The 25,019-nt window shown below is 41.9% G+C and overlaps 1 protein-coding gene across 1 annotated transcript; it reads right to left on the bottom strand.

Annotated features, from left to right (window-relative positions):
* Positions 1-13,384: 13,384 nt before the first annotated feature.
* LOC306793260 (transforming growth factor beta-3 proprotein-like) lies at positions 13,385-23,056 on the bottom strand. Its single transcript, XM_079290786.1, has 7 exons — positions 22,303-23,056; positions 17,781-17,944; positions 16,112-16,241; positions 15,882-15,989; positions 15,527-15,692; positions 15,146-15,299; positions 13,385-14,657 (listed from the first exon to the last, which is right to left on the bottom strand). Exons 1-7 carry the CDS (start codon positions 22,646-22,648, stop codon positions 14,499-14,501), a joined length of 1,227 nt encoding a protein of 408 aa, XP_079146912.1. The 5' UTR covers positions 22,649-23,056; the 3' UTR covers positions 13,385-14,498.
* Positions 23,057-25,019: the final 1,963 nt, after the last annotated feature.

Below are 25,019 nucleotides of genomic sequence, written 5' to 3'. Positions count from 1 at the left end.
ATAATGACCTCTCCCAGTGAGCCTTTTCTGAGATCTCTATACTCCCATCGGGACGCCAACATTTAACTGGCAAATTAACAATGGGAAGATCAACTTTCCTTGTAATTACTTTCTGTGGCATTTTTATGGGTACTTACTTTGGGGCATTGGGTCACAGTAAGTACAACTTAAAGGTAAGTGTAATAGTCTCATAGGGGTCTTTAGTTGGGAAGAAAAACGGATATAATCTTTGGAAATGGAAAGTTTTCAATATTTTCTCAGCTTTTTTTTTTCATTTTTTTTTTCCATGAGCCTTCCCTTAAAAGATCTTCTCTGAATCTGGACTCCGAACACTTATTTACATTTGCATTTTAGGTCTTTGTCTGGTCATTCTATCTACCACAACTTGTAATGACAAGGATAAGCTTAAAATTGCATATTGTAAAGTATTACAGGCAGTAAATGGCATGCAGTGCAATGTCACGGTCACAGCGCTTACTTATAATAGGTAACCAGTACCTTTTCTATGTCAAAACTTTGACTTTCACCAACTGTATTTCTGGGCCTATATTGAGTTTGTAACCTTCACTTTCAATGTGACAGATAGCAGCTCTCCTGTTTGGCCAACATAACGCTCTTAGTAAAAAATCAACCCAGTTAGGCGAGTCTTCAAGGAATATTTAGACTTTTTGTGATTTACATTTATTAACTTTGTTGCTAAAAGATTGATGCCACTCTGCTGAAACTGCTGTCGTTGCTTCGTCCAAAGTTCAACCTCCTGCCGGCACCTAAAATACATACAAAATGTGTTAATTAGTAAGCTTTAGAGATATTGGTACTGGCAAGTTGTTGTTTTTTACCTTCAGACATGAGATAGGCTTGCTGTCTACTCTTGCCTCCAGTCTTCATGCTAAGCTAAGCTAACCTCTAATCTCTAATGCACAAACATGATCAAGGAAGCAAAAAATGATGAGCTATTCCTTTCAAGAGAGAAATCATTCTGGTAACATCTGTGTGTATTTTGCATGTGCATATAAAGCTTTACACAAACTCAGCCCTCCCATATTTTCAGACTTTGATACATGAGACTAATTCCCCTATTTATTTTTCTCTCAATTATATATTTTTTAAAAGCACCATATACATTTGTCAGTAATGGCTACGAGTTAAAGATTAACATCTAATCTGATTTCAGCCAAAGAATCCCAACACAAGTCTGTTATAAATCTGTTCTCCAACCACATCTGTAGATATACTTGATCATTATAGCGAGGCTTCAATGGATCTACCATATGAACCTAACCAACAACATACCTGAACAACCTCCAGATTTCCCTGGTGTCTATTTTTAACTCTAGGTCTTGCTGGATGTGCTTTTGCAAAAAGTAATTTTTGGAACATATGGCACAATTTAGAATTGGGATCATAAGACCGGGAGTGCAAACAGGAAACGGTGTCTGTAGTTAGCATGAAATACTGAATAAGTTTCTGTTTACTCGCTGAGCAAAACTCTTTTTTTTTGTTCATCAGATTCAGATGGGGAAAGCAAACACCCATTAGGAAATCAACATACTGAGTGAAGGGCTCAAATTGTGTTGAAAATAAGAAGAAAATGAATGATTTCTCACGAGGTTATTCTTCGTTCCTCAAAGCAATACATTAATCATGTGTCCCATAATGTGTGTGTCACATAATCCGGCACAGTTGACGTTTATATACAGCAATAGATCTCTTCTGAAGATGAAAGCTGGACATGAAATTGAAATCCTTTTTCTTTGTTGTAAATTCTTGGCATTGATTAAATTGGCCAATGCATGGTTGAGTTCATGTAACCTCCTTTAAGTGGGAGCATCCAAAAGGCTGATAGCCCAAGAAAGCTAATTGAGCAGCTGAAATGAGAGTGTCGAAATGAGAGTTTTTTTTTTTTTTCCTCTCCTTGTATTGAGGGGGGGGGGGGGGGGGAAACCCTCTTTTCCACCTTCATTGTTTTAAATCAGAGCCAGATGACGGGCTATGCACCCCTGATCCCCTGAGGTAAGAAACTGCGCTCACGGTGAAGCAGCTACATGCTAATGAGGGCCCAGTGACACCGCTGGACAGCCTGCGGGGAACATTTTTCTGGACAGAGATAAAGCTGCACATTCACTGTCTCCAACAACTCTACCAGATTATGTTCTCTACCAATTATTTTCCCAGCAGCTCTGGCGCTGTGCTCCGTAATTGTCAATGCTTCAGTCTGACATTGCAATCTTTACGTGAGATCCACTCCCAGTCACATTTCAATAGCTGTGATTGATCAATGCAGAGGGGCTGTCATTATGTAAGACTGTGGTTTTATTTATGCTTTGATACTCTAGCCCGTATTAGCGAGACGACACATTTTTGACTCAAAACATATCATTGAAACCGCAACGTGTTTGCCTCCAAAGCACAGCGCTCTTTGTGTGAGGCCTAACATTTTGGAAGAGAAGTATTGCCTCTGGATTAATTCATCCAATCCATCTGATAAATGTTGTCCGATAGCAACAGTAAGCAAACCATCAGTGAACCAGCAGACGCCTGAATGTCAGTGCCACCCAGCACGTACGGGACGACTGCCACTGCTGGGAAATTCTTCACAGATATTGTTTACTTAGTGACTCATGCTTTACAATGTGTGGGGTGGGGTGAGGCCTGGATTTGATTGCCAAAGAGTTCAAATGAACTGGTTTTCTTAGAAGGGGCCTGGGTTTATCAATCATGCAATAACAGAGTGATTTGAGGTCAGACTGCGGAATCGATGTTAAAATGAGGTACCAGTTTCTTTGACTGCGCAGTGGGTTTGTCATTTTCTTGCTGTTTGATGGTTGACCTGCTGGCTCAATTGTTCATTTAAAAAGGCTGGTGAATCAGTGTGTGTTGGGAGGTATGGGTGAAGTCTGAACCCCATATTAAAACATTATGTCATTAAAAGTAAAAAAAAAAATGATAACAGATGTTCGTGCAACCCCCCTGAGAGAGTGGGCACTGAACACTGGGGATCTGCCTGTGGAACAGTTCAAAGACAGACCTCAATTTTGGTGTTAAGTCACAACACTTATTCGAAGGAATAGCAGACATCTTAAAGCATTTCTTGGCAAAGGACAAATGATTGTAAGATAAGCTAAAGGGCTAGGGGGATTCTTCTCTGGAAATTCCCTGATACATTTCCCCGTAAACTCAATTGTCTCTGGACAGTTTTATGTCCTGAAAAGAGGGAGGATTGCTCGTAGATCTCCATCTTTTCTTTAGTAGCCTTGATTTCTTATCAGATCGTAATGGATGGAGTGAAAACGAAGCCAGAAGTAGAGATCATGGCCGTTGTGGGACTTTATAAATAGTCCAACCCTGTGGTTTCTGCCTGCATTTATAGCACTGATGGAAGATGAATGACCGATCTGACGCACAGTAATCAAGGGAGACGGGGCGTAATTGTCAAGACTGAAAAGGAAAACCAAATCCTGCTCAAGTAATGTTGCAAATGCATGCATGGAATCGCTTCCTGGTGGCAAAAAAGGAAGCTTTGGGCAAAGCTAATTGCAAGTGTACAGTAAACCATGTCTAAAGGTGGAAAAACAGAGGCCATGTGAACCTTTGCTGGCTAATGGCAGGTTATAAAATGTGTTGTGAAGATTACAGAGGATTAAGTCTCATCCAGCCAGAAACGTTACTGACTCTTCGAAATTCACAGTTTACAAAGTCTCAACTGAGGATTGAGGCGTCTGGGTATTTTGCTGAGGAAAATGAGTGTTAAATGTGCACGTATTCAGTATTCAAAGATGGCTGCTGTTTCTTTACATTCCCATGCTGACAACAAACGGCCTGCGGTTACAACGGTGTCTTTGCAACTTCACTTCACTGTAGACAAACTCTCTCTGCTGTTTTTCTTACTGTGACAAAGTGTTGCTTATATTGAGCTGTGTTTGTAATGGCATATATTTTCTTTTTGACGCCTGACGTACACACTAAGATTAGCAGCTCTGACACCATAAATATACTGTAGAAGAGTGCAGAGAGCCTGCTGACGTGCAAACTGAATGTACTCTGGGAACTTGTGAGCAGTTTAGCAAATCATTCTGGAAATTAGAAAAAGAACAACTAAATGCTAATGTCACCTCAGCCCGCGAAAGCTATTGCTGCATGGTTTGGATATATGTATATTTATTATTCTTAATCCGTTTGAAATAAGCCATTTTTAGTTGTCTTTAAGCAGGTAAAATACACCCCTGTGTGTGGATTATTAACAATTAAAAAAAATGAAACACGTATTGGAAAAATCAACTGGTACCCAAATAACTTTCCACTATTAAATAGCCTACTAAAATTTTATACGAAGACCAGTCATAAAAAAACAATTTGTCTGTACTCTCTCACAGCTCTGACCCAGTTACTGGTGTGCTCTGCCGTCTACATACCTGAAAGGAGCACAATATTTAAATCGTGGATTCATTAGAGTGGTCACAGGGATGAAACGGTTTGAAATCGAATAAGACAAGAGAAGAAAACATGAAACCATTATATATCACTGAAACATGGATTCAAGTTGTATGGCCCGTAATTGGGAGTCCTGCACAACCAAGCGTGTTTAAACAGGGTCTTTGTTGTTGCTGCAACAAGTGTCTCAGTGTTTCCTCTCTCTGGTGGGTGCACAGGCCCCACAACTGTCATTGCATGAAGGGACAAAAAGGAGGAGAAAGGGGGTTTGGGTAATCATACGTTAGCTTACAGAGATTTGCAACAACACGTTCATGTAGTTGTCCAAAATGTCAGCTGAACTTGTGCATGCCTATATTTCCAATCCTGTGTGTCAACCAACCTGGCTGACTAGTTCTTCCAAAAAGGCATCCAACACCATCAAACAATTCTAAAGTAGCTATCCAGCTAGCCAACAAATGCTAGCAAACTAACTTCAGCTGGAAAGATACAAACACGTCCTGCTGCTGGAGAAACGGTTGTTCGGCCCCTCTTTTATCGTTGATATGAGAGCTCATTGTGAGCGTGGTGTTACTGTGAGAAGGAACAGTAACTCATCAATATGCTTAGCCGGTTTGCAGTGTTCATTCGGCAAATCTGTGCTCTTGAGGATCCTTTTTAAATATGCCAGAGAGTAAGTGAAAACATAATGCCGTAAAAATAGAATGACTGACTTGAGAAATTAATTAAAATAGCTGAATTAGTCAACACAGCTTCTCAAGTGGAAATGGTATTTCTTATTCCATCTTTGGAAATGTTGGGTTGTCTGTTTCCTATTACACTGATTATGTTTGCGGTGCTGAGAAGATAAAACTGAATTTAGACGTTAATCCGTGTAATAAAAGAAGCATGCTCGTCACTGGGCTGCAGAAGTGGACCGTTGGACGGCCCCGCAGCTTGACTACGGGGATGTTTGTTATTTGCGTTTTTTGCAAACATAACACAGCTGATCAGCTCCGTTTACAGCCACAGTCAAACCACTATTTTACTTGGATGGGAATACAAAAGGGAAATCGCATTGGGGTCTGCAGATAGAGGGGTGAACAGTGGTGACAGAGGAATAAGACTTCTTGTTTTGTGTGTTTACTCATCCGATTTAGCCATCTGGACACATTCGATTATCTGAGCGTTGGAGAACAGAGACACTGAACCAACAGTTTGTTTAGAGGCGTCCGATTTCACTGGAAACGCCATCACAAGGCAAAAGAGCACTCCTTGTGAGGCCAATTCCATCAGGACATCAGTGACTGTTTTTAAGAGCGCAGCCTGCCAAGTCCAAATCTCATTGTGGTGTGTTGGAGCATGTAGTGGGAATGTGAGCGGGGGGCTGCATATTACAGTGACGACAGGATGTGACTTGAAAACTATGCCATGTTTGTTTAAATATCATAGTGAGTTACAGATTATAGATCCTACATGCGTGAGTCGAAGGAACACTCGTACACTCGCGATTTCATCAGGTGTTGCTACTGCCTGAAACCTCCAGTGAGCCCACTGGCATCAAGGTGTAAATTATAGAGTCGAATCCAGATTGAAGGCGGAAGTAGACGAGCTGATGCTGTGGTGGCACCTCTCTTGTAAACCCGCTGTAATATAACATGTAAAGGATTTCACTTTTTAAGTGCCTGTGCCAGGGAGTAAATCCAGCAGATAATACAGACACCAAATGCTTTAAAACGAAGATCATAGTATAAAATACTCAACATTTAGACAACTAGAGGTATGTCTGCCAGCAGGGCTGTGCCGTTATCAGCCGCTCCAACAATAAACCTGTATGTCAACCAATACAAGTAGCTTCAGACACGTAGAATAGTGTTATTGTAGCAAAGTGGTCTGCCTTACTGTGGGATGTGGACCCTATAAATGAAACTGCACCTTTTATTTATGACGACCCAACCCCTAATATGGCCTCTACACACACACACACACACACACACATATAAGTGCAAACTTTCATGGAGGATTTTAGGCCTGCTGTACATTACAGCACACACACACACACACACACACACACACACACACACACACACACACACACATTGTGTGAGGCAGCCTGTCGCCTGTGGAGCGCTGCCAGCCGAAGGAGTCATGAGGTCTCGTGCAGATTAATGGGGAGGCACAAACCAAACATGTTTCTCATTGACTTTGTGGATGAACAGCATGTCTTTGCTTCTGCATGGTTACTCGGCAACACCAAGGCTGAAATATCTTGTTACTAATAGAAGAGTAATTACGGCGCTATTAGAGATGTACAAATTTGACTTTTTCCACTTTTGTTGAGTAATGCTGGCATTAGCTTGTGTATGTTAAGGGACAGAAAAAGTCCAACTGTGCAGTTTTCTGTATCCACAGACTGAACAGTTAAGTTGTTGTTGAAACTGAAAACACTTTTCTTCACTTGGAAACCTTCAGTGCACATTTGAGTTTGTTGCTTTTATCAAAGTGTACCAGACCAAAGATACTTTCTGACTCTTTTATGACGGCTCATTATCACTGTAAGCCTGTCGTTCCACTCGTTTTGTAAATTCTAAATGCTTGATTGATGTAACAGCTTCTGTTAAAGCCCAACTGTGCATCTATGGTCCAACTACAGCCCGAGTTGAATGCACACGGTCCAGATTTAAATGTAGACTTTGCCAATTAGGCTGGAAAAGGCATTTTACACCAACTTCAACTGCACCTGGAGAATAGTAGGCAATGCATATTATACCTGGTTTTATTACAAAGTCGCAGAACATAAAGTGGTAAAAACCTCTGCCGCAGACACCTGTTCAAAGATTACTTTAGGAAATACCTGGTTTTCATTTATTCAGCTATATTCCAAACTCTACAACATATGAAACATCTGGAGACTTTCTCCCTTCTACCATACATTAAAGCTGGGGGAGGCTGGTTTTTTTTTGCCATTATTGGGCAAGAATTCCACAATTACATTTCAGCACATTGTAATTCCAGCGGTACCCCAGGGTAGGTAGTATTCTGGAAAAGGCAACGAAAACACCCGAATTTGAACATACAGCCCTCCTGCTCTCCTCTGTCCGAAACCACTACCAACAGACATCTTCCCGATCGGGATCCTTGCAGCGGCAATTCTATGACAACTACCGTCCTGCTATCTTTGCTAACTTTGTTGGCCATAACAGTCCTCTGAGATGAAATACTGTGATCCGATGTTCTAGCGATCTACAATACCGTTTCAGAGATGGAGAGAAAATGTCGCTGATAGTTTAGTCTTCTGCTAACCGTCGCTAAACTGCGAGAGACACGGAGAGAACGTTATACTTTCCCCGAGCTACTGTTTTGAGCAGCAGGCTAAACTATTAGCAACATTTTCTGTCCTTCTCTTGAGATGCTTCGCCCATATTGCCAGGCTCTTTTTTTTTTTGGGTTGCTATGCAGAGTAGGCAGATGTTGCCAATGCTGGCATAGCAACTTTTCCTGCAGGACATTCCACCATTGAATCACACTTTCACTGTCTGAAGGGACGAGCATGCACATCTGTGCAGAACAGTTGTTGGTATTTTCTTTCTTTTGTATATTGTATCTGTTTAATCCATGCATGTACTTTGTTCTCAAAGATACAAACTTATTTCTTCCTACAATATTTGAAAAAGACAAAGAACAATCGTTCATAAGCAACATACGTATAATGCATAAATCCATAGGCAGTAGGCTTGTTGGTATTTCCAGTATTTTCTTAAAGATTAAACACCAAATAAAACACATTATTATTTGTATTGTTATAATCCATTTCTGCCAACAGATCGCGCACTGTTCCTTTAATGCAAGGTCGCATGATGCAAGTGTGGTGAAGAAAGCTTTTATTTTCAGCGATTCGTACATCTGCTGGGGCCTCTTGCAGCTTATTGACTTGGTGACTTTTACGCTTTGCGTTCCTTAGCCTTTATCCAAGGGGCATAAATCTCTTGTTCTTAGTGGAGAGACAGCTGCAGCGCTATTTTCACCAGTTTGATCCCGAGTTACTGTGAGAACATACAGTGTGCCCGGACAGGCAGAAAGATAATAAACTTAGCAAAACCACTTAAGTCCTCATTTTGGAGCTTGTGCAGGAGAAAGCGCCCTGCTGACACGGTCTCCATTACCTGTTTGAGTGGAGGCAGCTGTATAGGAGGCTGTTAAGGATTTGACTTCCCTCGTCAATCTGCTTTGCACTTCTGGGATGAGGATGGAGGACAAAGTAACCGTTGCCTAGAGGGTAATCTGAAGAGAATTACCGCTCAGGTGTCCACGTGATTTAAGATTCTCTTTTTCTCACAAGCCCTATATGTCCATGTGTGAGCGTAGAATCCCTGCAGTCCAGCTGAACACACACACACAGGATGCTTTAAAATGCCACACAGCCGTCCTGCTTTATCCTCAGTCCTCATGTTTCTCTGAGGGTTTATACAGCGGTGGGTAGAGCATCAGGGCCTATAACTTGATGTAAATGGAGAAGGTGTTTACAGCTACGGAGACCAAATAAATGAAACCTAAACCCTGCTGTTGGCAGTGTTACACAGATTCACGAAACAAAGGAGTCCTTTTTATTGTCTTATTGTCACGATGTTGCGCAGTTTGACTGTTTGTATATGTGACCATGTCTTCGTGGTGGTCACATGATGAGTATCAACATTCTTCAGAGTTATTATTGAAAGATTGAAAGCTGTTAAAGGATAGCATTGTATTTTTTGATGTAATGTCGTAAAAGATCCAAATTGAAGCAAGACGTTTGCTGAACAGTCACACGAGCCTGACAAATAACATTTATATATGACTTTACTTCTACGAAAGGCAGGACTGTGACGCCGGAGAGTGGGATTCACAGTCTGCACACCACATGTGGTCAGGTTCGGGCCACAAAAAACACTTTGCATGAGGTTAAGAAAGATCCTCGTCAGTTCTTTTTAATCAAGATCACAATCTCTGCCGAGTGCCTTACATAACCACAAAAACATTGTTAGCAGACATTGTATTGCTACGTTGTGTTTTGTTTTACATGTATTAATCTTTTATTTATTGCCAGTGGGCGAACGGATTGTAACGTAAAACTGAGACCTTCCCCGACTCTATAACCTATAACAGCCTGGAGAGACTGATTTCTGTGTAAAGGACTGAAATCAGCGACCTGATGATGTAATTTGGTGTTTGTAATACAGCAAAAATTTCTGTCTTAAGTTTGCTAACATTAACCACCATAAACTGCTGGTCACACCAGACCAAGTAAGGCTGTAGAAACAACACCCCTAAGAAAAGGAAATTCACTTTGAGAGACAGATTATTGCGTTTAAAGGCATCAGACGCCACAAAGGTAAACGGAAGAAACACACCATAAAGTTAATCCACCAGAAATGTGCACTTGCATGTATTTGATTAGCCAGCACAGTGCCTTATCGGATGAAGTCCCGTTTCGGTGCAGAAAAGCTGAGCCGGATTCAACGTTTTGCGTGGATGACCCTGCATTTCTTTGGGGGTGCCCCCCTGCATTGGCACCCCCAGCTGTGTCACTGGACTGGCTCTATTTAAAAATTAGGAAAACTGTTCTTTTTATGCTTTGCTGAAGTTGTTCTGAGTTAGTACTGGTCCCTCTTAGTCTACAAAGATTTGATGCTTTTTTCATGCTGAATGACTTATTTCCAATAAACGAATGAGCGCATCTCCGGTAAACACAAGATTCGAAGTCAAGAATATCTTTAGTCGAGGACAGCCCTAGTCTGAATGCGGCTGTTGAACTGAGGAAGCCTGCTTTGTGTTGAATACCTTTTGATTGGACTCAAGATTGAAGATTGTTTTTCAAACTATTTCAAAAGTTACATCGTCGCCGTAAGGGCCACGGTTTTGCCTTTCTAGCATTTCTGACCTCTCTACGTCTTAACCAATCGTTCTTCGCTGTACGTTGTTCAAACTGCCGAGCTTGGCTTGTTTCTTCTCGGACTAATTCATTTTACATTTTGCCGTATCCTGATTTAAAGGATGTGCAAATGATAATCTCACAGGGTCTCTGTCTCTCTCCCTTTCTCTCGCAGTCTCTATTTTCCCTCCCTTGGGCCACGTGCGCGCTCCATCCCTCTGCCACGGAAACACACACTCCTCTGTAATATAATGCTGTAGTTTCATCCAGACCTCCCATTCATTTGTTTAGCTATAAAGGTCTATGAAGTTGATATGTGTTTACATATTTGTTCACCCCTTCACTCTTTTCCAGTAACTATGGTTGCTGGCTTGGTGTGTGTGTGTGTGTGCGCGTGTGTGTGTGTGTGTGTGTGCGTGCTATCCCGATTGCTGAATTACACAACTCTTTCCACCCTGGGGCCTGAGAACTGGTCTGATGTGACCTGATGATTTTATTGCTGCAACAGTCCTTTTTCAGGACTCTCTCTTTCTCTCTCTCTCTATGTCTCACACACACACACACACACACACACACACACACACACACACACACACACACACACACACACACACACTTACTTTCCCTCTCTGTGTCTGTCTCTCACCTCCCCCTCTCAATTTATTTTTCTCCCTCTACATCTGTTAATCTGCTCAGGGAATAGCAGCAGACACAGTTTTCCAAACCTCTGTGCATTTACGTGTCGTGCAATTCATCATTGGTAAAGCCTTGGAAGAGCCCGAGTTCTGAGAAAGTCCGACTACAACCCAGAAACGAACCCTGAACTCCAATCAGATTACGGCTCTAGTAACTGGGAGCTGGAAATAGCTTTATTGCAGGTTTGGGGTTGAGGTGGTCAGCATGCCCCCAGAACGAAAAGGTCCTTATCTGCATCTTCAAATCATTCTTCGGTGCTATAAATAAAAAACCCAGACTCAGCAGAAAGATGTATGCAATTACAGAAGAGATGAGATTGCTCGCTGTGGTTCTTTTTCGTGTGGTGCAACTTGTGAATGTTGTTTTGCTTCGTGTGTGCACCTTGATGCATCTAAAAGCTGAATATTAATACTGTGTCTCACATTTGACAAACATGTCTCAACACTGCAACATACGCTTCGCTGTATGTCTCTCCCCGTGAGCCTCTCACTGCCTGTGTGGTGTTTTTTTGCTGAAAATTGTGGCTATAGTCGCTTCATGAGCCAAAATGACTCCTTGCACGAACTGAAAGACCCAAGCCAAGCTCCTGCCTTTGTTAGGAAAGGCCTTGCCATCGCTAACCCCTCAGCCTGCTTCCATTACACCGACACGGGAAAAGATACTCTGGAAGAATCAGCGATATTATTTTACTCTTGCTGGGAGTCCACCAAGTGAACAACCACCCTATCTTGGTTGCATTTGCTGACTTTGAAGACGTAAACAGTGAAATGAAGTTGCAGAGCAGTTAAATGATGTTAAACTCACAAGAATATTGCTGTGTTTTAGGGACAAATGGTGGACGTAAATGTACGAAAATGGCGTGACTTCTGCTGAAGGTTAAAAGTCGATCATGCATGGGGCACGGCTGCTCTTCACCAGTAATGTGCCTTTGTTAGTACAAAGCTGTCTGCAAAGCCATTAAAGCCCGAGCCCTGTTTTCAGACCTCGTCATGCCCTCTGGTCTTTGTATTTTCATCATGGTTCATCTCTGATTGATTGTGACAGGGAACAATAATGGGCACACAGAGAAAGGGAATTCTCTCTGGCTACTTGTCAGTCCTTATTAGCTCAACACCCCCCCCCCGAACCCCCCCCCCCCCCCCCCTCCAAAATCTGTGCGACTGATTTCCAGTTGAGTAGAGAAAATGACATAAGCATGCTGCCAGCGCCCTTAATAAGGGCTTTATACGGCTTTATTAGTGGTTGATCAAATCTTTAGTTATGATATATCGACCAATAATAAGCCGTTAATAAGAACAACATTTGAGTATATTAGGCAGGACCAAGCTGCTTTTCCCTTTCATTGATAAAGGTCAATGCATCTGACATAAGCCATCAATTATGCAGCTGACATAATAAAATGAGTTTCTCACTTTCAAAATAGATCAACAACTTTGCAGTTTTTATGTTAGTAATTTATGAAATTTATGAAACATGCAATGGATTTACCTTTCTATAAAACATTGATTCAGTTTTAAATGTTAATATGTTAGGAAATAATACTTTGGTCCCAATATTCTGCAGCTCTTTTCCAAAGGTCAAAGGGTCATGGTCTTCCTGATGAATTAAAGGGTGTTGTCATAAAGTGGTACCAAATGTAAAATACTTTTCTCAGTTTAATGTGTGATTTAGCATTCATGAACAAGAAGAGCATCACGTGATTGTTTTTACAGATCTATTACATTTGATTATCGACTGAATGCGTTGCGAAGCTGGAGTGATTCTGGAGATTTAAAAAGGGCTCATACAGATTTAGCATTTTGTGTTTTTAATAACAATCACGATCAACAAGTCAATCAAACAATATTACTGCAAAAAAAACCTCATCTAAATATCACCTAAAGGCAAGATGACTCCGACTGGGCGAATGTCAAAAAGCACAGGGATTCAGAATCCTTCTCCTGACTCTAATGAGGTCGAACTGTACATCCAGCCACTGTCATGTAATGACTTCTCCCCCCTCCCTTATTCATTTTTCTTTTTTTTTTGTTTGTTTTTTGTTCCATTAGGGCTTCACACTGTAAAGGAGCACCAAAACAAACGGAGCCGGAGCAGAGGGAATGAAAGACTGCAGTGTTTTGGGGAACTACACACGCGATTCCTTGTCAGCTGGCTGGAGTGACAGGTGACTGGTGAGTTGATAGGAGAGCAAAGGAGTTCACTGCATTTAAAATGACACTACATTTGCAATTATTGCTGGAGAAAAGGGCTCTCGTTCAACTTTCTGGGGATAGTCCCCTTTTAATACGATAAGACTTACGTCAAACATATACTGGATCACATACAACAAGTCAAACTCATGAGTACATGGACAAAAATCACAAGGAGATGTAACAGTACCCTCAGTTTAATATAAGTGTTTCCACCGATGGAGATAAAGTCGATTTTTGTCCCAGTTAATGAAACAATCCCTATATGACAAGTTGGATAACAGAGCAAATCTGCCATTCATGAAAAAGAAATCTCATAAAAATACTGTTGTGTAACACATGTTCTTTTCCAGTATATTCTTTGATGTCCATAAATTATTTGAACCTGTTAGAGATGAAAACTTCCAGTGAATGGCAGTGTGCTCATGGCTTGTATCCATCACAGTTCTTCGCTTCCATACAGGTCCCCTCCTCTTCTTCTTCGTCTTCTGTCCATTATATTAGATGCACCGCAAATACAAAAAAAAAGGCCATTACTACTGGCTGGCCAAATAAAAAAAAAAAGTTTGGCTCAAGTTCTTTGTTCATTCACTTTCCATTGCAAATCCAGCAGGCATTCTCTCAGCTCTCCTTTTCCCTGACCACAGCTATGGCTTTGGATACAGCAGCAAGTCTGTCCTTTCTCCTTTTGTGTTTGAAGATAGTGTCCACGGTTTGAAGGGAAGGGAACCTAAGACAAGGTGAAGGTATAACATCCAGTCTGAAAGGACCCTTCCATTGTTCAGCAGAGCACAATCTATATTTGTGACTATTGACAATATCACCCCACGGCTAGAGACAGGAAAACTGCTCGACTGAGATTAGAGATGAGAACTTTGTGGCATATTGTAAAATAAACCACGTCTTTCATTCATTGTACTTGAAGCACCTCCCGATCTAGCTTTAGGAGTGTGTTATCGATCTTCATAAATCTAGAGGTAAATATTTAAAGAGCATGCTTTGATTGCAAGATGATGTTTGGTTTGGATTTTTTAAAGATGTAAATAACTATTTGTCATTCAGAGTGGCAGGGGTGGGGGGGAAAAATAGAAAAGAATGATGACCTCACGTTTTTAGGAGAAATCTGCATCCTTACAAAAATGTGTGACCTCCAGAGTGATGTTCAGATCTCGGCCATGAGAACACAGGGTCAGGGAAAGTATTTGTCACAGCTAAGAGTCCAAAAGTCATCGAGCATGGGTGTTTCGTCAGTACCTAGTAAAATCCTGCCGCGCTACCTCGCCTTTCACGTCTTCTCAGCTACACTTGCAAGACTTGACGATCATGTTGGAGAGCTGCTCCACTACGGGGGTCCGTCCAGAGTAGTAGAGTATCGTGAGGGGTTCCAGGTCTTTAGGGACACAGCAGGGGGAGGCCGATGCCTCGGGATTCAGAGTGTTGTACAGGCTCAGCAGCTATTGGAAAGCACACGGGAGAGATTGTATTATATTCATAATATCATGAGGGATTTAGTCTTGATATGAAGCTTGCTCGTTTAAATCAGTGCGATAGCTCGACTGTGAGCATCTGTAAATAATGCGACACATTCATCATGGAGATTTATTGATGACCAGACAAACAATTTGGCAAATTATTATAAGCTTTTTACACATTTTCCACAAAGACTCTACAAAAATGCTGTCTGCTAGATTCATTTATTTTTTTATAGTGACTACATTTTCGGTAGAAAGTAGTTTAAAAGTCTTGAAAAGTGTTTGTCCTGTGAAGACCCCTATTGAGAAGCAGAGGTCCCAAATTCAGTTGGGATATCCACTTCAAAACAAAGAAACTAGAACGATCTGCATGGCTATTCACCACGAGAAGTAAATGACAAACTATGCATTGTGTTGTAATTTTCACTGTGGGAAAAATTCTTTTTGTATCCCTGATCGGTGCTTCTTACCGAGCTGTGTGTTGTATCCGAGCTCCTCAGGTAAGGGCAGGGCCCGGAGCAGTAGTTGGCATCGTAGCCACTGGGCTCATGGATCCACTTCCAGTCCAAGTCACGACGGAAATCGATGTGGAGCCGGCGAACGCAGCAGCTCTCCTCCGTGTTTCTGTGATGACGATGCACAGCAATAGCCATCAAGTTTTGTAATGGTGCTCCTAATAGCAAATATCTTCTTTTGGGATATTATAATATGTGTATAAACTGATGCATACGGCATTAATAAGCACAAGCTTTTCACAATTGTGTGATGAAGAAACGTAAAGGATTTGACCCAAAGACTAAATGTACTATCATTGTACACTATTTTCTAAAGATCATTCATGAATCCCTTACGAGAAACAGTAGTTTGTGTCCAGCGCTCTCTTGCGTCGGCGTGTGGACTGAGTGTCCAGGCGGTGGGGTGGGATCATCATGAGGATAAGGTGAGGCAGGTACTGGTCCTTTCTCTTCTTCAGCTGATCCAGATCCCAGCGACTGTGCTCGTCGTCTCCATCCACACCTTAATTACAGACACGATGCACTTAAAATCAATTGCAAGTCAATTCTTAGTCTGATGATTGATGATGAAAGAATAAATGGAGTATATTGTTGGATTAAGAACCACATAAATATGCAACACAATCCATTGCAGCTCAACTGACACCGGGCATAAATAATAACTATGTGACAAAATGTTGTGGAAGCCTACCTTTAAACTTCACCTCCAGCACCTCATTCTCATTGTCAATGATGTCACCGTTTGGGTTGAATGTGTGACAGGGACAGTGCACACTGATTTCCAAACCCAGATTCGTTCCTGGTAGCACACAGTGGAAAATAAATCCAATGCTTACTTGCTCACATTTCTGAGGTCAAACATGGGATGATCATTGGGGAAATAATCATAGCTTTTAGAGACAACAAAGGACACAGTCGTACCTCTGTTGGTCAGCCATTCCCGCACTGTTTCAGTCACGTCGAAGGAGACCCACTCTGAAGTACCTTTGGTCAGCACGTTCTTGGCTGCAAGGTAGCGCTGCTTCCTGATGTGTTCGTTTGGCCTTACAATCTGCAGAGCGATAATAATAACGGTCACTCTAAAAAGCTCTCTCTCTCTCTCTCTCAATCGTGAACCAGCTTCAACAAAATAACACGTAGAATAGAGCGGACACAGGGGAGGACGTCTGTACGAGAAGAAGCTCTAATTCGTCATACTCGTGATTGTTGTTTTAGTTATGCACTTGCAATGAATCACGCTGTGAGCTCAGATGTGATTACTGGAGCATGCAAACAGATGGTAGGGGGGGGGAAACAAGTTCATGAAATCGCAGCACATATGTGACATTAGACTCAATTAGGTGATGAAACAAGACTTAAGCTACACGATCAGCGGTAAATTCGCGCTGCACTGGCTGTGCCATTGCTCCCACTGTCTCCTGTGTCCAACTGACAAATATAAGTCCAATATTCACTCTTCTTTTTCAGACTGTTTCTCAGCCAGGTAGGCTGTAGTTAGTTCATCAAAGCTTGTTTGCTGAAATTAGCTGCCTGCTGTGGGAGGAAACGCGGCTGTAGAAGGCAGTGATATTTAATAATGCAGTAAATTCGTGTGCCATGAGACAAAAACGATAATCTAAAAAGAAGTCGTGTAGAGCTGCGGCGTTGGATGTTAATTTGTCACTGCAAGCAAACTCTTTTTCGTATTACCCCGTGTTCTTTTATTTTTCCATTTTCCACATTGATATATAGACATCATGATGTGTGCAGTCATAGCTTTTGGTTAAAAAGGTAGTTGTGGTTGTTCTGTGTGTACAGTGGGAGCACCTAATGTATTCTTAAGTAGCATTAACACAATGGTAAATTACTAGTCCAGCCCCTGACTTGTCTCTGGAGTAAAACAATACAAATGTACGCATTTATGCTTTCCGTGACTTCTGAAGAAAGTGTGAACTGTGAACAAATACAATGTCTCACTCGAGTATGACCCTCGTCGCCTCTCTTCAGTATTCCTCTCCCCCGTGTAACGCTGGCCACCAGATTAACCTCACCTGAGGACCAGAGGATCTGTGTATGGTGGTATGTTTTCAATTTCATTTCAATAAATTGCTTTATATTGAGTCGTTAATGCCGAGGACATTGCAAGCGAAGATCAGGGACCTGATGACGTTGACTTACTGCAGAAGTGTGTTGCATCATCACAGCAGACCAAAGCCCCTGTTGAACTGCCTACTGTTTTAGGGACTAAAGAATAAAGACCTCTACATAACCAAAATGAGGACTGCTTTAGATCTGGGCTGACAGCGCTGCACTAACGGTACCCCTGTCACGGTTCTGCTAACATTCTGCAGGCCTGTTTGTGCTTTTTGGCTTTTGGTCTGGCTGTTACCCTTGCATGCCTGAAACCATCTAGTTTTTGATGACTCCCTTTGTCAATTAGGGCCTGAAATCATGTTGTGGAGAACAACTAACCAGCTTATGTAAGATCTGTTCTTGACAATTTGACCCATCTAATAACAAAGACAAGAGACTTTGAAGCTCCTTGTTGCCTTGACCGTGAGCTTTGCCTCTGATCCTGGTAGAAGGACAAGGAGACGGTACCTTTACGCACCTGGTAGAGCTCAATCCGCTGTTCATTCCTCTTGGAACTTGAGTTTGGCACCCTCAGAGCTCGAAACTCTGCTCTGAAGAGGTTGGTTGAGTTCCTCTCCATGGCGGAGACGTTGAAGCGGAAAACCTTAGAGGTGATGCCTTTTGGGCAGTAGAGCAGATCGTCTGGATCAAAGGAATACAATAAAGGTTTTGTGAGAGAACAGGCTTGGAAATTCGTATCAAGTTCTGATGAAATACAAGCAGTTTATGTCCGAACACGGACCTCGAATGGTACATGACCTCTGGACAACATAATACTTGCATTCTGATCTCCTTCATACTGAATTGTTTAACTGAAAAGACTTCCAGTAGGCCTTTATCACAGCAGACATGTTGACTTGTCACAGTAGGAAAAACTGGCTCTGTTGTATTAGAGTCCCAGTAAGTCATTACAGTGTGACAGTGAGCCATGTATGCACAAAACCACGCCGCTGAAACAGAAGCAGCTAAATGGAATTCAACCATCATTCATTTTATTATTTAAACCTGTGCATGTTCTCTTTTGGTACGCTGCCGTACAAAACCAAAATGTCCTTGTGAATAAGATGCTGGCACCATAAAAACTAAATGATACCTCTAAACACTCATGTCTGCAGCTGACATTAAGGCTGTGAATGTTCAACATTCGAAAAGTTAACTATAGGGCTGCAACTATTGATTAATCAGCCAATTATTTTCTCTATTATTCATGTAATCTCTTCGTCAATCACAAAAGGAGTGACGGCAATGCTTATCGAAATGTTCTTAAGCCCAAGAGTTCATCTGACGAACACTAAAAAGTACCTAACACCGCAAAAAATACAAATTTTGCTAAATGAGAAGCCAAGGGAAAACAGGAAATCCGTACAATTGAGGAGCTGAAACGTTTGAAAACTTTTTTTGAACCTTTTCCAGCTGAGTGCGGGAGGAGTGGGTTGGGCGCGGGGGTTCTTTGGCTCAAACTTGTATCCGCTCGATGCCAGAGTCATTTCAGTGGTGCTCCAAAGCGGTGCTGTACTCTCTTAACTGAGTTGGCAGTAAATGTAATCATTTCAAACTCTAGATGGCAATGAAATGGGCTTTTTATATATATCATATTGCTTCAGAAGTAAAGCTATACTTTAATGTGAACATAATGGCGATATAGACTCATAAACCCATTCACACCTAAAATATGATGTTGGGTTTACTGACTCTCTCATGGCTGGCACTAAGTGTATCAGCCCACAGTGAATGATTGGTGTGGTTGCTTGCCTTATCAAAATTCCTCAGCGTTTCTCGGTCACATTTTGTCTATATTTGGTGGAAATAAAAACGTTGTAATTGAAGTAGCAATATTATTGAGCTTAGTATGACTTCACCGCCCTGGTATCTGCGTGTCAAAAGCCCTGCTATCCTCGGCCACACTTGACAACTTGTTGGACCCAAACCCCTTTCTGACCATGATGACTTCTCCACAACTCAACCTCAGTCATTGACATATGCCAGATTCTGTACGCGTACCATGCTATAAAAGGAAACCTTTCCGATGATTGCAGTCCAGCCTCTCAATGTAGTAATTTGCCAGTCTTCCAGCAGCTTTCTGCTTCATTTGCACCTGTCACGGATTTGTTTTGGTTCACAGAGCTGCCTCAGATCCACCAAAGGTCAACAGTTTACCTTCAGAAAGCATCAGAAAGCGAGTGTGTGTTTGCCCACATTAACCGAGGGAAAGAGAGTGATGTGACTGGCCACGAGTCAAAGCTTTATTCCACAAAGCCAGGCTTCTGGTCCTATATACCACAAGGGGCAGCACACTTAGGGGCCTGTGTCTATTTTGGGAAATGCACTAATTTGCTTTCTTGCTGAGAGTTGGCCGAGAATATTGTGACTGATTTTTGACAACACAGGAAGAAATAATTTATGATGTGCATCATTTGTGGGAGAGCTATTGTTAAGAGGACTGAAAGCAGACGAGACAAAGTGTGTGTAAAAATACACCTGTAATTAAATATCATAACGCGGGGCTACAGTAGGTACAATAGAGCTTCCCATTCACACGTGTGTGTATATATATATATAACTTGTATAAGCTTTGAGTTTTGATCGGAAAACTGAAACGTTTAGGACTTCATTTACTTTCTATGAAAGGGCAAACATGAGGACGATGCAGAATATTTAGAAATGTAATATATTTTCTATATATTTACCGTGCAATTTCTGTATTTCATCCATAATATATTGAGTTCATCTGCTGGTCATTGAACTGAAGAAAGTTGCCCCTCCCGGAGTAGAGTGGGAGTGAATCTATGAAACTGTTCATCTTGCTCCAGCATATGAAAATCACATTAACCAGCTGAGAGAGTATAGGCTCACTGTATGGATGTGGATATGCAGGGTATTGACAAAAATGTATATTTCCAAGTATGACATCATCTTGGACACATTAAAAACACTCTGCCATGCCAATACCACAGTTTTAAGAATATTATTAGCTCGTTGACATTTTACGAATCTGAGTGCGCGCAAATGAATATACTTCCGTCTCTTCAGCACTTAAGCTGTTATATTGACTTTCTGCCTTTTTACATCTGCTTTTCAGCGAATCGCATCAAACTCGGGCATGAAGACCACAACACTACGTCGAACGAAACGCCGATCTTCATCCAACTGTACGTGTACGTTATTGTGTCTCGCATCACAGAGTTAATCTGTGGCCCTGAATCCAATGAAACCACCACGCCAACGCAAGGCACCTACCGCCTGCCGCTTTTGTCAAAAACATTTTGCCAGATTCGAAACAGAACATTGCTGAGGGAAAATAGGTCTTTTGAGAAACACCTGTTGATTTCAAAGGGACTGTGATGCAATGGTCTTGGCTTTGCTCGAGACAATGAGGCCCTCTTTGGCTCCTACACACGCACAGCATTTATCCGATTCTACTTTCTCTGTAATCCAAACTCAGTCGGCCCACATGCTGTATGAATCTCCCTCAAGTGCTGACACATGTCCCTCTCAGCAAAAGTTTTCCACTCATAGCTTTTGTTTCTATAAAAGAAATGGCCGCGCCGAATACCGGGTTAGCACAAATCGCTTTGAAATAAAAACAATGTGAGCCGAACAGGACTTTACCGATAATATTAACAAATATTTCACCAACAAAATAGAGCTCATTGTTAACCAAGCAGTGAAATGTTACCTGCAGTAGAGGCAATACAATGACGGCACAGTGGAATCATTCAAGTTGTAGGGGGACGGATGCCGGCTCAGTTTCACACTCAATTTAGCAAAGTTAAACCTGAGCAGTGCAGTAAGTGATCTCATGCTCATGGGCCACCCGTGTGGGTAATTCACTGGCCAAGACAGGAAGTGGGGTCTTTCTAAGCTCCATCTAAATGATGTGTCGGTGAATGCGAGGGCTTCATGGGACCACTGTACAGACCGACCGAGAGAGGGATGCCTCTATCCAGACTAACGGGGAGGTGCCTCCATCAGCTAACTTTTTTCCTGTCCACCTCAGTTCACTTTTCCTACTTCTTCTCCTAAAGGCATCCCCATCCGCCTGGGCAGATGTCCCTCTCATTTGGGCCTGACGGGAAAGTTAGTGGGAACAACTGGGGAGAAGGACAGAATCCATGGAGGGGAAAAAGGAGGAAGAGTGGAGTCAGGAGTAGGAAGAGAGTGACTTTCCTGGAACACTGGTGCAGAGTTGAAACAGGTTGGTGAGCACTGCAGTGACAAAGCACATCGTCCAAGTGCACAGTTAATTCACTGTTCAGTTTTACAAAACATAAAAGAGCTCTGACATTTTTTTTTTTTTTTTTACAAAACTGTTGAGTCACAAATACTACATAATAAATCCCCCATCCACTCAGAAATATGTTTTGCTTATTGTTTGTTCACTTGGATGTTTGAGCTTCACTGTACAGAATGATATTTGTGCAGTTTGACACTAAAAAAAACAGTTTTCACATTCATCAAGTCTCAGTATTACACGCGTACCTGCAAGATGATTACGTGACATCACATATAGTCTGGAAGTCCATCTGCCGTCCAGTGTGCAACTCACAAGTGTGATGTGGCAACTTCATGCCTCCAGCACACATACACTGCGAATGGACTTCACATTGAAGTAGGAAACATATTGCGGCCAGCATTGTGAAAGACTATTTTCATATGTATAGATTGTGCATCTTATTTTAATTGTGTGATTATTAAAATAGGGAATTTAACTTTTAGTGGGGAAGCCCTGTCTGACACAAATACTTTTTTTTAAATCAGTGTTTTTATGTTTCTTTATTGTGCAGCAGAGTAAAAACTCAGCGATAAAGAGTTGCTGAATTACAAGCTTTTAATACTGCAGATAGTTATGAATGACATAGGAGCCTAGCTGAGGTTTTGAGATTCCGTCTAGCTGGCTCGGGCTTTAGGCGTGCACTCTTCATTTGGTGCGTAATTACGCACGACGGACCCGTGGATTACGAGCATATAAACAAGACAGCAATAGAAACTGTAACACTTACTGCTTTCTGGCGGTCCGTAGACCATGTTGAATTTGTATATCTCTTTGGCATAGTACTCTGTCTCTGTGTTGTCCTGACCGCAACTTTGCTGCCGATCCCTCCTGAGCTCCTCCAGTAGCTCCTTGGTGCTGTTGTACAGCGCTTGGATTTGATACGGGATTTTACTCGGTCCGAGAGAGTGTGGAGGACTGGTCAGCCGGAGTTTGCTCAAAATCTGACCTCGTATCGCCTCGACCCTCTTTCTTTTCACATGATCGATGTCCACGGTGGCACAAGTCGACAGAGATGAGCTCAAAGTTGCGCAGTTGAGGAGGAGGACAAACAGTAAAGCCTTGCCCAGATGCATCTTTCTCTCTGCATTTGGTTCGCTCGGTAGTTGAAATGTGCAGATTCGCAGGCGAGGACTGCCGAGGTCAGTGTCAACTCTAACTTCCTTGTGAACTAATGATGAAAAACTCCTCACTGAATTAGTTTTCTTGTGGCAGTCCCTTTTTTGTTATCAGCAGGAATCCAAGTGTGTGTTCGCCCATGAGACATTACTCAACTCAAAGTCCCGAACAGCAGAAACTGTAAAAATGTATCCGGCACAAACGCATCTGTAGAAACAAACTTTTCTTTTGCATTCTTGTGCTCAATCCAGTGGATTCAAGTCGTCCCACGGCTTGGCACGTTTCTCCTCTTTTTGTCTCGTTAAGATCGCGTGCCTCTTTATTGTCTGTGCGGAGGCAGACCGCAGTCTGTCAGGTTAACGAGGTATATGCGACTTTTGAGCGGTCGGTACGGCCTCACGTGTTTTATACGCTCGTTTCTGACGTTTGATGGAGGGAGGGACCGCAGGCACCCGGTGGAGCCCAAATCATAACAGCGCTTCCTGCGATGCGTCACGCATCAACTAATAAACATGTGAAATCGTTTTTTTGCTTCCACGACAATCTTATGAGCGGTTATGAAGTTTTGGCCTTAATATTCTCGCCAGTTTTCTCTTACTTAAGGAGTCTGAAGTGGAGTAAATAGCTGTCCTCTGTCTATCTTGGTCCTCCGTTATTGAATTGTAATGTGTTTTAATATCAATCGGGATCTTACAGGCTTCTCAGATCAACTGATGTTTTTTTCTGGTTGTGCATCACACTGTAGCCTGGGTCGTGCTCCCTCTAGTGGCGAATTACTTTCGGTGATTCGGATAGTATATTTCCCCTCTCAAAGTCTTAAGATATTGCATATTTCTGCACTTTCTTTGGACGCCAGTATGTTGAGATGTTTATTCTCTTCTGAATCAGAAAAGCGCCGTGTTTGCTTCTGATTGTCATCCGACAGCCTGATTTAAGGTCAGTTGTTTCAAGGCAAATGTAGACCAGCACAACAATCAAATCCAAGTCTGGGACTTGAAATATTAAGTCTAAAGTTCACACATTATTGCTCTGTTTAAACTTAGTCTCACAAATGTGTCATACATTTTTCTTGGACAAAAGAGAGTAATATTTCATATTATTTGTCCGATTCACAATAACAGGGTTAATAGATTTGACACATTATCATTTCATAAAGATCATTTCTGATAATCCACAGTTGGGTGCGTGTCTGCTCTTCTTTAGCTGGAGCCCTCTTACAAAGACCCACACAATTCAGCATGCTCTCAAATGACAATTATCCATTCATGCTCATTCTGGCAACATGATTTGCATTACTGTTCAAAAGACCCATTTCTTCTGTCAGTGCATATTTTCCCATGCCCTCTGCACACCACCGCCAACACAAAATGAATTCATATGCGCTGATGTCTAAGGGTTCATTTGCAGGCCCTTAAGGTATTTGATCTTTTAGATGTGTCTCCCTCCACAGTCTGTTTTATCTCTATCCATAGAGCATATCCACATTCTCAGACCTATTTTAGGTCACAGCTCACTCAACCACTAGAGGCCCCTTACCCAAACATGGGGTGTGGTATGTCACTGTGTTTCTGTTGCCCACCAGTTTGAAAAGCAAGAATGATTTCATAGAATGTCCAAACTTGGTCAATATTTGGCTTTTTTGGTGTTTTATATGTAGTCAACAAGGTAATTTCTTCCTCAACAGACGACATGAAAATGAATCTTTCATACATGCTCATGCATCTGACATCATCTCACTTGCTATCTGTTATTTTCCTCCAGTTAAAGCCAAAAGCGTGATGTGATTTATTTACATTATCTGTGAACGGTGCATGATGTTGAGTCATTTTGACTTCTTGCATGGAAATGGGCTTCAATCAGCAATTTGTTTCCCAACACTATAAATATATCAGTTGCAATGAAGTTGTGTCCATTCAAGCAGCCGAACTGTAAAAGCTCTGCAGTTTCATGATAAAGCCGCTAACTATCTGTTGTCTTTAAGACTTTGGTCACAGGAATTGTGTTGATTTTCTGTTTATTGTTTGGAAATTGTTTTCCCATAACGTCGGTCGAAGCTCAGCCTGAAAATTCTTCATTCATAACTTTGGCTCTGTGACGTTTGAACGATCCAAACCCAAAATGGGTGTTTGGGTTTTTTTTTTGCATGATCCAAGAATGAGCAGAGAAGGAGAAGTCTTCATAGCCATTGTGAGACTCTTTTAGGACAAGCACCCTGGTATTCGTCAGCCACTTTCCCACAGTCCTCCATGCCTACTCTGTTGCATTGCGAGCTTATCTCAAAAGGAAAACTGTGACACACATACATTTGTGATTGTATTCTCTCAGCAA

Source organism: Melanostigma gelatinosum (assembly GCF_949748355.1).
Source record: "Melanostigma gelatinosum genome assembly, chromosome: 19".
In the NCBI taxonomy this organism is placed as follows: Eukaryota; Metazoa; Chordata; class Actinopteri; order Perciformes; family Zoarcidae; genus Melanostigma; species Melanostigma gelatinosum.
The sequence above is the reverse complement of the archived record's forward strand: the minus strand, read 5'-3'. Positions and strand labels throughout refer to the sequence as shown.

Coding starts and splice junctions, on each gene's coding strand:
- LOC306793260 (XM_079290786.1), bottom strand. CDS start 22,648: ATGCATCTGGGCAAGGCTTTACTGTTTGTCCTCCTCCTCAACTGCGCA. Junction 15,693..15,881: donor GCTGGAGGTGAAGTTTAAAG/GTAGGCTTCCAC, acceptor TCTGTAATTAAG/GTGTGGATGGAGACGACGAG. Junction 14,658..15,145: donor CGGATACAACACACAGCTCG/GTAAGAAGCACC, acceptor GCTTTCCAATAG/CTGCTGAGCCTGTACAACAC.